We start from the raw sequence: 13156 nt of genomic DNA, 5'->3' as shown, positions 1-13156 counted from the left end.
TTATTAGGTAGTTGCACTTAGGGCTATATCTGTTATTAAATTCACCTTTCCACTTCACCAGAATGTAAAGGCAGCTTATGCTTCCCAGAAGTCTAATCCAAAGTGCGCTGAACAATAATAAAAAGTGAATCTCACAAATTTCAGTGTGTTTATGACCATATTCCAAGCATGATGAGCACTGATCTGGTAAGTCTAGAGATCGAATACCTTAGTTTAAACATTTTCTTAAAAATTAATACAACAAATATGTGCAATGATGACACAAATATTATGCTGAATTGTATTAAATTTAACTTACAATAACTACCTGAACTACATAAGAATTATATTATGACTGTTGGTAGCTTTGGAAGTAAAACAACAAAGAAATTATTAAAGTAACTACTGAATTTGGTGATATTTGTTTCACCCAAACCTTAAAATGTACTTGAGTCTATTATTTTCACAAGGATGAAAAAGAAATAATGGCACTTTAAAAACAGAAATGAAGCAGGCACCCTTGGTACGACAGATCTCGGAGACGATAGTAACACATCATACACCTATATATACAAAGGAATCAAAAATAAATCATGTGAGTAGAACTTGCTAAATAAAAATACTAAATAAACTCACACGTTGAGTTCACTATAAACAGCATTCTGAAGCTTCTTTTCCCAACCTGTTAAAATAAAAAAATATCCAGAAGACAACTTTAGGAATTAATACTAACGGAGCATGAATCAGAAGCTGCTTTAGAATCACTGGAGTTTTCTGTCCTATCTCAATTCATGTCTACCGGCCAGGAAGATATGAAGAACCCTTAACCTAATTAAGAAAGGAAAAACTCCAAGTTGAGGTCTGTATAAAAAGTGAATACCCTTTATTTCCACCTACTATTTAAATAATTACAATAGAGTTGTGATTAAATAATTGTATGCTATTTTTTTCAAAGCCATCATATTATTAAAACAGCCATAAATATTAATCATAGAATAGACATAGTGTTCCTGGTGGTTATAAATCTTATATCACTTATCATCAAATCTTCACATGACAGAGTTACATAGGTTAAAACTTCCAATGGAAATTGGAAATTTAACTAAGGGTAAAATTTTCAAGAGTACCTCCATGAATGTTAACTTCCATTTTCAGAAGTGACTGAACTCCTGTATTATTCAGAACTTTCAAAAAAATTACCAGTATCTTATATAATGATAAAATCACTTTGTAGTATATTCTTATGCTATATATATTCTTAGCATAGTATGTTTTTCAAAATGTTGCTGGAATCCAAGAACTTCTTCCCTTTTAATATTCCTTCTTGTTTAATAATCACTGAATATCTGCTTGTGGGTACTGTCAGTGACAAGATACCAAACTGCACAAACTACTATTTTCATCCTGTGTGTCACTTACATTCTTGTGTAGATCTATAGTATTCACAACTGCATCAATGAAGTATTACAAACCTGATGTCTTCAGAAAATCCTTAATATCTTCTTTTAGTGATTCCAGTTTAATTTCTGGTTTGTGTAGGCTAACCTAATATGAAAAATAAATAAATCAATAAATAAATAAGCATCAAGCAAGCACTAAAGAGAAGATATATTGTGTATTTTAAGTTATGAAATAAGAAACATACATGTTTAAGGTTACACAAAAAGCAAACTGCTTCCTACTAACTTGACAGTGGTAATTGTAAACTTTTTCCTCACTCGATGTCTTTGCTTTTACATCAGTACTAAAAGCTTTATGTGGGAAAGAAGAGAGAAGGGAGAGGGAGTATCACTGACATATATGCTTAATATTCTGAGCAAGTGCTGCACATACTCAGCACAAATTCTAGACTCTACACATTAAAGGACTGGTCATAAGCTCCACAAGTAATTAACTAGAAGCCACTGACTGTGTTCTACATGAAAGAATCAAACTGAAAACACTCCATAACTCCTCACTTTACCTCCCGCAGTTCACCTCTTTCAGATAAGAAATGGCGTCTTCAAACTTGAAATAAAAAACTGTGGACCAAATATTCCCCACTGCAGCTGTGACTACCAGGTATATACAGCCTTTTGTAATGAAATCCACTCAATGCAGACAATTAGGCACCAACCAGCTTTATATCTGTACCATGATGCTACCACACAGATATTGCTGCAGATTTTTCAGCAACAGCAGAAGCAGCTGCTATAGCATCTCCTTCTCCTTCTATAGCTAGACCAAGAGGAAAAAACAAATAGACCACAAAGGTCCAAAAGGACAACAATCAGAAACTCAGATGTTTCTGTGAATAGCTTCTAATACATATTTTCCTAAATATGGAGTGTTGTGATAGCTGATTAACACCAGACAATAAAGCTAGAGGTTTAGAAAAGAATAGCAACCGTGGCTGCTAATTTCAAAATAACACTGGGAGATCTGTGCAACTTACTCCACTGCCACAACAGCTCAAGGCATATGTTAGAAGCATATGTCCACATCACCTACCTAGAAATGTGAGACAGCTCTTACCAAAAGCTACTCAGCAATATGCTGTAGGGGTATCAGCTGCTGATTCTATTGCAGTAAGTTATGCTGCTATTAAAAATAAACTTTCACCAGCTTGCGCTGTTTGACAGCCCTAACAGCGCTGTTGACAACATGGCATGTTTTAGGTCCATCACACACAACTAGCAAACTCCACAATCCTATCGTTTGCCTTACAGTTTATATACAGAAAATGGTATTTTCTGTGCTGCGCAGCTTGCTGGAAAAGTTAGTCTAGATGAATCCACAATGCAGAAAGGAGGAAGGACCAATAACGCAGAGACTGACAGCATCAACATTTCTGCTCTTATTTTAAGTCCCCTTGCCATTACATGTAAGGAAGGCTTTTATATTTGGTTTCTCGACTGCAATAGCAAAGAGACTGTAAGTAAGCACGCTTTTCGAGAAAGAAAGGTGATCGTAAGCACAAATCATAAGGTGTGGTGAGTTGCCTAACTCTCATGTCAAATGACAAACACATACTCCGTTCAGCACAATGGCAAAAGCTGGCAAAGGATCATCACTAAAGGCAGGGAAACAGAGAGATATTGGGCAGCTCACAAAACACCCTTTCAAGCAACAGCTTCAAGAAGTATTTTATGAAGGATTCCTTCTGAATCTACTTTGATGGAAAGCCCTATGTCCTTTTTGGACTGACATATGTCACGCTGAGTTTAATTTTTTTCTGCTGCAAGGCAGTGGATTTGTACCTCTCCTGTATGAATTTTAAATCAAGTAACACAGGGCAAACTGGACAAATTCTGCCTTACTGTTCCTTAGACGTTTTTGCACACACTTCTGTAAATGTTCAACTTCATCCTCTGGGTTAACTATGGCGAATTTTAATCTCAAGGTCCATGGAGTGTTTACCTGTGGGGCTTGGTACACACACTTCAATAACCCTTTTTAGAAGAAAAACCCCTCACAAACACAATTCATTGAGAGACAATGAACCAAGAAAACCGAATCTTACTAAAAAGTGGGTTCATTGTTTTGACACTGTAAACAGTGCAAGAACTGACAAAAATGCAAACAGGAGAACAGTATTTTAATTCTCTGCTGTTCATATATCTGTAAAATTTGGGAGCTCCTGTCATTAGTGGAGGCATGACTTAGACTGACAACCCCTTTTTTTTTTGTGGTTTCCTGGAAACTCTGGAAATTGATACAGCATATTGCATTAGAGGGGATAAAGGAGTTCAGTCCACGCAGATGGCTTCCCATTTTCCCTGTCAGCCCAAAAGATACAACAGAGGACTTTCTTGTAAACTGCTGTTCCCAACAGACTCTGTTCCCCAGCTGCAGAACAAAAAAGAAAACAGTGACTCTTTTGTATGTGGCAGGATGGCAGTCAAAAAGGAAGCAGGCCAGCACTTTGGGGAAAACTTTCTCCAAGGATTATGTTGGTGCATCGACCTCCACCTTCACCTCTTCATGCCCATTTATTCAGCCAAGGTCTATTTCACTCTTCCTAGCCCTGCTGCAGCTAATATTCCTATGCTAATCTTTATCAAAACTTTTCGGTTTAGCCTGTTTCCTGTGTCTTTTTCCTTCTCTTGAGTACAAAATGCCCTACTGAGACAAATTTTCATAAAAGAAACATGAAAATTCCCTCCCTAGATTATGGGGGTACTTCTGTCCCCACTCTTGTCATTTCAGGATGCGATTGCCAAAGCCTCCTCCCATTTCCACTCTTCCTTTTGTTTACTTCTGGATTGGGATCGATAGATTCCTACAGCGCTACACAGAGCTACAGAAACCATGACTGTTAAGGACTCATTGCATACCAGACTGCTGATCAGTTTTCAAATCAGAAATTAGAAACCTGAAAGGGAAGAATCTGGCAGACGGTGCGGCCAGCCGCTGCAGCCAGTTCTAACACAGAAAAACACACCCTAGCTCTGTATAATACAACCAAAGAAGAAAATACTTGCTTTGGTAGATAAAGGAAATCCCTTATTTCTCTGTTGCACTATGTTGCAAAAAACATTTAAGCATTTTGGTAGGGTTTGTTTGTTGTGATCTGCTTGATACAAGGTACTACCTAAGTACCGTTTGCGTTTTTATCCACTATGTTTTTTTGATAGAATGAAAAACGTGTTGACAAAAATTTATTTATATAAAAAACATTACTATGATTTACACTGATAAAAATGCCTGGCTTAGGTTTATTGGGAAAAAACACACCTTGATGAAATTTGTACTGATGAACTGAATTAATTTCCTGCATGATCAAAATGTAGCATATACTCAGATAGAACTACAGACTCTCCAATTTCAATACACACATCTTGATGAACAAGTATCTTCCTTTTTTAAAAAGAAATCTGGTACTATCAGGAGGCTATCACAAGCAGGGTAAAGGAGAGTGAGCAACATAAGGGAACAAGCCGTGAAGGCAAAGAGCAACAGCGGGAGCAGGGAAGAAGCCACACTATTCAGAGGCTCAGTCAGGCCAACACAGAGTCCTGAAAGGAGACAGGGATGAACGCAGCATAATTCAGCAAGCAATAACAAATGATTTCTAATAAAAGTTAATGCCTAACATCTTCTCTTCCAGTATAACTGTCATTGTGCATATTCTTATGGATAAGGCACCAGAGTTCAGGTGTCCATGTTCATCTACAGTCTTGGTCAGCTTCTTGCAAATCAAGAAGCAACCAGCTGTTAGACATTCCTTCATAAAACAAGCTACTATTACAGCATTTGTTGGCACCCAACCTCTTGTCCTTCAGCTGTACAGAAGAGAAAGGATAGTTTTGGGACTTTCAAAATTTTGCCAAACCTTCTGAAAGGCAGCTAAGGTACCACTAGCAATCCTTTGTATTTACGTTCTGTGCACATCTTTTTTGCCTTTGAATTTGGTGAGGTATCCTGCTGAGATCTGGACAGTCACCATCCTAAGCGATACTCCAAATGTATTACACTTTCAGTACTTGGATGCCAGGATGGAAGAAAATCCAAACGCTCGACACTGATCTGGCTGAGAGTAAGCAAAAGGATAGCACCGCACTAGGTGGGAAAAGCTGGTGGGCATAGTAAATTGATTTGTAGAGCAACTGAACACAGAGAAAAATCTACTTGCAAACTAGCACCTAAACTTGGAAATGGCATTCAGTCATCATGACAGGACCAGCACTGATCATGCAAGAGGGCAGATGAGCCATCAAGGCACAGCACTCAAAGAAAGCAGCCAGAGGACCAGCACACTACTACAATGAGGAGGCTTGACAGAACAAAGTGTTCTAGCATAACTCCTGTGCTAAACTATTTCTTTTCCCAACAAGAATAAACACTGCAGAGCAGTGATCCAACTCTACTGAAATGTGGAACTGCATCAGGTGAACACATATTTTTATCCTGCTGCAAACAGTTCTGCAAATACCTTTACACAATCTAAATATTTTTACAGGCTATCTGCTCTAATCTCTCTTCAAAGCCTTTTTGTTTTAGGCAAACGTGTACACTCTCAGAGCATTTATTACTGTTCATTATGATTCTGCACAAGTACACAATGTTTTTAGCTTTTATTGCTGTTATTTCCCAAATTACAATAAAGCATCAAATATATGCCAAATACAGCCCAACTTTAGCAGAAGTAAATTCAACAAAAGCTAATAAATATTCACCTTTTCTTACATGCTCCATTCTGCCATAACTAGATTTTATCAGCATCAAGCCAACTTGTTAAAAACCACTTCAAGTACGACCACAACAATTTCAATGTGAACACTTTCTAAACATTTAAAATCCTACAAAGTTTAAGGGAATGATTCTGGTTTTGGTTTATACTTTTCTGTAACAGAAAGAGGAATCATCCTGAGCATAACTAAATAAATTGCAGTAAGTATAAAACCCTGATTACACTGACGATTTTACAAACCTTCTACATTTCTACAGTAATTACACTAAGAGAAAAAGTATTGTGAACTTTCTTATACAAGTAAAAATAACCTAGCAGTTGGAACAGAGATTCAATTAGCCTCATACAGGAATAAACAGCTTCAAATGTTACGTTCTCCCACCAGACATGCAGGATACATTTTTAATAATTTTGTTGTTTTAATAAAGTTTTTAAATTTAATTTGAATACAAAATTAGTACTGCAAATAAAATACACACACGCAAGGTAAAACATATAATGTACATTACTAAAAAAAAAAATCTGCAAATCAAGCTTGCATTGCTTCTGAGCTCCATAATCTGTTCAACGTATTCACAACTGCATTCAATTTAAAATTCACTGTACTGCAACTGTTACTGCTGAACCATTAAAAACAAAGTACAAGCTCTATCAGGAGGGGAGAGTAAGCCATTTGTTAACTACAATGCACGAAAAGGAATCATTAATTATCTATGATGACTCACGAGCCTACATTTATTTGCTAAGTTTTATTAAATAAATGCTACATTTCACAGAAACATTTTTCTTCTTAATTTGATCTTTTACTTAACTAGGGATCAGTATCAATTTCTTTTTTTTAACTGTTGGAGAAGAATGTCATGAAAATTATATCCTCAGATATCTTGCAAAGCATTCACTCTGCATAAATTATTCTAAGACATTTACCTGTGCTCCCTTTAGAAGCACACAGTCAGGCAAAATGCCAGCTGCGACGTCCCTAGGACTCCCAAGGAAAGCTCCTCTCCTTCTTTGCCCCATCTGAATTCTTGTGAAGACCCTTACCTCTCCTTTTGATTAATATTTTCTTTAAACCTTTCTGGTACTAACCACAGGTCTGTTCATAGAATCATGGAATCTTCATGGTTGGAAAGGACTTTTGAGATAATTGAGTCCAACCATACACATACACACAAAAAAAAAAAAAAAACAGAAAAAAAAAACCAAAACAAACAAACAAAAAACCCCAACAACCTACAATCTCTGCCCTTCAGAGCATGCCCTCAAGTGCCACATCTAGACGCTTCTTAAATACCTCTAGGGATGGTGACTCAACCACCTCCCTGGGCAGGGTGTTCCAGTGCCTGACCACTCTTTCAGTAAAGTAATTCTTCCTAATAATCTAATAATCTAAACCTCCCCTGCTGCAGCTTCAGACCATTTCCTCTGGTCCTGTCATTATTCACCTGGGAGAAGAGGCCAACACCCACCTCTCTCCAACCTCCTTCCAGGCAGCTGTAGAGGGCAATGAGGTCTCCCCTCAGCCTCCTCTTCTCCAAGCTAAACATGCCCAGCTCCCTCAGCCTCTCCTCATATGACCTGGTCTCCAGACCCCTCACCAGCCTGGTAGCTCTCCTCTGGACACGATCCAGCACTTCTATGTCCCTCTTGTACAGAGGGGCCCAGAACTGAACACAGGACTCGAGGTGAGGCCTCACCAGTGCCGAGTACAGAGGCACAATCACTTCCCTGCTCCTGCTGGCCACGCTATTCCTGATACAAGCCAGAATGCTGTTGGCCTTCTTGGCCACCTGGGCACACTGCTGGCTCATGTTAAGCTGGCCGTCCACCAGCACCCCCACATCCTTTTCTGCTGGGCAGCTTTCCAGCCACTCTTCCCCAAGCCTGTAGCGTTGCTTGGGGCTGTTGTGACCAAAATGTGTTCAAAGAGTGATGGCAGAGTTCTCTCCTCTGGACAGTCATTCTGATCATGACATGTCCTAGCACATCTCCTCTCCACAGCTTCTTCATACCTTCAGGTACTTCCTAAAATTTTTTCTCACTCCCAAACTTAATACTCAGAGTGGGGTAGGGTGGGGTGTCAGGGCTGATTCTTACACTCAAGTTACCAGTTTTAGCCTACTTTGACATCCATTATCCTGTTTTTCCGCAAGTTCTCACTCAAGCTGTCCCACTACAGACACCTACAAGAAACAAATCAAAGAACACCTACAGAGAAAATGCCTGGAAGGACTCCTTGTATTGCGAGTCTTTCTTGTTCAATTTGAAACATGATTTAGAACCATTATCTTTCATTTTATTTTCATTTCCTGTTTCAGAAAAGTTCTTTAGGAATAAACTATTGAAGCTTTTGTTCAGTTGGTCGTTGTTGTTTTTTTTTTTAACCTAACTTGCTATTTGCCCCTGGCCACAAGAGGCTCCAGGCAACTCAGAGTCAGACTGGTTTCTATCAGAGGTTTGGAGGGGACAAAAAATAAGACTGATTAATCTTAATTAATTAATAAAGCCCATCTTCCTTCAAACATGACGAAAAACAAAGTTTCTGAATTGTCTGCAAATGAAAATGTGTTTAAAAGGTAGCATTTTTTCATGTCTCTGAACTGTTCCATTTTTATTGTCAATTCACTGACAAAGATTTTCCCTAAAACAAAATTTTAGCAAGATTTAAAAAAAAAAAATTGTTTTCAAAATGCATTTTGTGATTGAAGATATCAGTGTCTCTGTTTTTCTAACCACCTCTAATTTTTACCTTAAAAACTTTTACTCAAAAAGGGAAGAGGAAAGTGAAGACAAAAGCAAAAATAATTTGGTTACAAACTCACAAAGTGAAAGCTGTACCTAAGAAACTGAGATCACACTTCTCTGAAACCTCAATAACCTCAGCAGCAATTCTATCTGTTGAAAGGCTACTATCTAATATTTTGGCTCTTTGTAACTGCCACTCTTTCCTTTCAAACACACTACAAAATATGTTCAGAATAAATTCCAAAGCAAATGACAGGCACATGTACACTCTTTCCTGCATTGATCTTTTTGTATTAACTGCAGGCACATTATCAATACACCAAAACTCAACCTACAAAATCAACTAAACATTTATTTTCCAGACCGTCAATTAGGAGCATATGACCCTATGTCTACTTCAGTCCCTGGGACAAAAATGTGATTATCTTGGTATCCCCAGAGCTAAAGCTGTGACAGCAAATCCTTTGGTGCCCATGCCGAACTTATTTCAAAGCGATTGTGTATCACAGTCGTTGAGACTATCTCAAGTTCCCGGTGACAGCCGAGCTGGTGTGATCAGTTCATAACCACAGGGCTACTCTATCAACTCTCACAAATAATGTCAGGATATTGTGTTTTCACAGAAATTTTATTAACTGGTGAAAGAAACTTTCTTTTCAGCTCTCCTTCCTAGACTTTAAAAGAAGACATGAATTTACAAAACAGTTTTCGTTAATAGTTAAAATACTGTTTGGAGACTACTTGACCTCTTAAAAATTTCAGGCAATATTATAACGGACCTTACCATCCGTTCTGACTCTCTTGCTTTCAGAGATGGTAAATATTTCTGAGGAAGGAGTACCAGCAATGTCAGTTTCTACACTGACAGATAAAGAGGAATCTTTGTAAAGGTAAAATATAACTGTAGTATAAATAACCAAAACCAATAAGTTAAATTTATTCTGATGCACTGACTCAAAAGATTTCTCAAAATGCAGTATGAATCCCCCAAAATAGCTTAAAATCACCTTAAAAGGGACCACCTGTAGATCAATACTGCAACTGCTGCAGACTAAGCACTGTTCAGAAACTGACTGTTAACCAACAGACAAAAAGAAACTCATCACGTCCTATCAATAAACTGGAGTTCAGGTGTGATGCATAACAATAGCAAAGATTTCATATTTGATAATGCAACTTCAGAAATATCCCACATAATGGGAGGGAAATCAAGCATTAATTTAATGCAGAGAGTAGCAAAATTCAGAAACCTTCAGAACTCTGTACAGCTGCTAAGGGATGGACAAATATAAGAAATTCACTGATAGGGCCTTTACAATGGCATAGTATAGCAATAACATGACTATACAAGCATTATAAATAAAACAAGTCTATACTGTCCACGAAAGAACATAAACACATCCAAAGTCAATAAAAAAAATTCAAGATCAAGGAGAACATACACATTCCTCTCAAACAGGGTGTACGTTTGGCCCTATTAATTTAAACCATGAGCTCCAAAAGATGACTCTTTACATTGAGAAATCCTCTAGCTGATGTACCTAAAAACTTTCCAGTCTTTCAGAAGAAAGTTCAGTCTACACCAAACTATAGCTCTGATTTAATTTTCTATTACAAACTCTTCAAACACCTGTTTATTTTCTTTCCCCTTAGCACTTCATGTTACTGGAATAATCTTCTGACTTATATATACATATGGTTTTTTTTCTTCTCCAAGAAATTTGTAAAATCGTGTTCTGCAAAGTTATCATGACAGATTTGGCTGCGGTCATTACACTGTGTTTTATTTATTTTTTTTAATAGGTTACTTCTGTGCTTTGATTATGCAGAGTTTCTGCCTGTATTGAGTCAATTGATATGCTGTACTGTCAGGCATTTAACTGCCCTTCCAGACATCAAACACCAGCATCAAACACCACTGCTAAGGTCCTCAGAGTATCCATGCTTATCAACGGCTGTACAAAAGAGCCATCCACCAGCAGCATTTAAACACCCCGCCAAGTCCTGCCGACACCAAGCTTCCTCATGTTTTAAGACAAACATGTAAAGTATCAAATGACTATGAAATCAGGCCTCACAGGAGAGAAAAGAATTAATGCAAAGGTGAGTACGTACAGGTTTTATTATCATCAGTAACGGTGTGGTTAAAGGAGAGCCCTGTTTTGAAATGCCATCACCGTCTTTATTGAGGACAAGGTCTTGAATCAGATTTTCCACGCCTCATGTCAGGCTATTTGGGATGCCGAACTCCCCAACACTTCGCAGAACCCAACATCTATACTCTTTTCTAATTCCAGCCCCCTTCAAGTCATGCACATTTGCTTACTCACACATTTAGAGAGCAGTCAGTCAACAGCAATAAAACAGACATACCTTTAAAAAAGCATTTAGAGAACTAATCAGCAAATTTAAAAACAAAACAAAAAAAACAGAAAAGGCACACAGTGATGTCACTTGCTATGGAAAGCTTTAGGGACATCAGAGAAGAAAAATCATGTTTCATTTAAAAAACCCAACAAAACTAAGGCAGATAATGGACATTCTATGAAAAAAAATATCTGTACAATTTCAATCACTGTTTGAAAAAAAACCAAAACAACACAAAACCAAAACCAACCACACCCCAAGATTTTATAAAACCCAACCCAAAATATTTCAGTAACACACAATAATCGTTACTGCATCACTGCTATGTTATTATGGTCATGAAAATGGACACAGTTTTAATCCAGAACATTCTAAATGAAGTTCAGCTGAAACATGAAAAGCTGATTTCAAGTGAGGATAAGTTATTAAATATAAAAAAGCAACTGTTTTCCCAGCTACAAAAAAATGTGCTTTCATGTGCGTTTTTCATTTTTCATTTCCTTTCATCAAATCAGGGGCACTCTGGAGCAGGAAGGGGGGGGGGGCGGGTATTTAAAGCTTGCCAAATTAGAGATTAACAGACATAGCGATTCATTTTAGGAACGATTTGGAGCAGCGAGATTTCAAGAGGATACTCTTCATACTCTCCGCGAAATCCTTCGGTCCCAAGGGGAGGAATTATAAATACAGGTTTAGAAACTAGCCAGAGGGCTCTCCGGCCCCGCCGGGGGAGGAGTGAGGGGAGGGGAGGCCCCGGGCCCCCGGCGGAGGCCGCACGGCCCGGGCCAGGGGCGGCGGCCGGGAACAAAGGGCCGGGGAACGGGAAATGGAGGCGGGCCCGGAGGCCACGGCGCCGGGTCGGGGCTCACCCGGGCCTGTCGCTCCAGCTGGGAGTGGAGGCTGGAGCCCTTCAGCCGCTGGACGATCCGCGCTATGGTGAGGGAGAGCCCGCTGTCCGGGTCCAGCATGGCGACACGACACCCCTGCCCGCCGGCAGGCCGCTCGCACCGGACCGCTTCTCCCCGCCGCACCCCGCCTCCTCCCCTGGCGTTACCTAGGCAACGGCGGGAGCGGGGCCGGTCCTTCGCGGCGGCCGCCGAGTGGAAAGCGGCGCCTCACGGAAAGGTTCCACGCCGCCGGTGGGCACTCGAGGCGGGCGAGGGGGCCCGCTGAGGAGCAGACCCCCGCCCGCCCAGACCAGGCGGGTCCGCGCTGTCCCTAGAGCCGGGGACATCCTTCCCCAGTGGTGCCGGCAACTGCCGCCTCTCCCCGGGCACCTGGTGGGCTCCATCCGGCCGCCCATGCCTCAGGATGCATAAGGGTTCCCTAAAGCTCTGGTGAAAAATCTCATGCACTGCTTCTGTTTCCTAAATAAACGTTTATAATGTATCATTGCTAGAAAGGAATCACAGAATCATAGAATCACAGGGTTGGAAGTGACCTCTGGAGATCATCTAGTCCAACCCCCCTGCCAGAGCAGGGTCACCCAGAGCAGGCTGCACAGGAATGCATCCAGGCGGGTTTTGAATGTCTCCAGAGATGGAGACTCCACCACCTCTCTGGGCAGCCTGTGCCAGTGCTCTGCCACCCTCAAAGTAAAGAAGTTCCTCCTCATGTTTAGGTGGAACTTCCTATGCTCAAGTTTGTGCCCATTACCTCTTGTCCTGTCCCTGGGCACCACTGAAAAGAGCCTGGCCCCATCCTCCTGACACCCACCCTTTAAGTATTTGTAAGTGCTGATAAGATCCCCCCTCAGCCGTCTTCTTTCCAGACTGAAGAGACCCAAATCCCTCAGTCTTTCTTCATAAGAGAGGTGTTCCATAATCATCTTGGTAGCCCTTTGCTGCACCCTCTCCAGCAGTTCCCTGTCCTTCTTGAGCCGGGGAGCCCAGA

The 13156-nt window shown here is 40.0% G+C and overlaps 1 protein-coding gene across 1 annotated transcript in view; it reads right to left on the bottom strand.

Annotated features, from left to right (window-relative positions):
* Window positions 1-12333, bottom strand: part of TBC1D19 (TBC1 domain family member 19) — a 50583-nt gene extending 38250 nt beyond the window's left edge. Inside the window, exons 1-3 of the mRNA XM_063336667.1 lie at window positions 12133-12333; window positions 1452-1524; window positions 616-661 (exon numbers count right to left, since the gene is read on the bottom strand). Of these exons, the coding sequence (XP_063192737.1) occupies window positions 616-661; window positions 1452-1524; window positions 12133-12231 (218 nt within the window). The 5' untranslated portion in view covers window positions 12232-12333. The remainder of the gene's footprint in view (window positions 1-615; window positions 662-1451; window positions 1525-12132) is intronic.
* Window positions 12334-13156: the final 823 nt, after the last annotated feature.

This window comes from Chroicocephalus ridibundus, chromosome 5 (genome assembly GCF_963924245.1).
Source record: "Chroicocephalus ridibundus chromosome 5, bChrRid1.1, whole genome shotgun sequence".
Taxonomy (NCBI): Eukaryota; Metazoa; Chordata; class Aves; order Charadriiformes; family Laridae; genus Chroicocephalus; species Chroicocephalus ridibundus.
The sequence above is the reverse complement of the archived record's forward strand: the minus strand, read 5'-3'. Positions and strand labels throughout refer to the sequence as shown.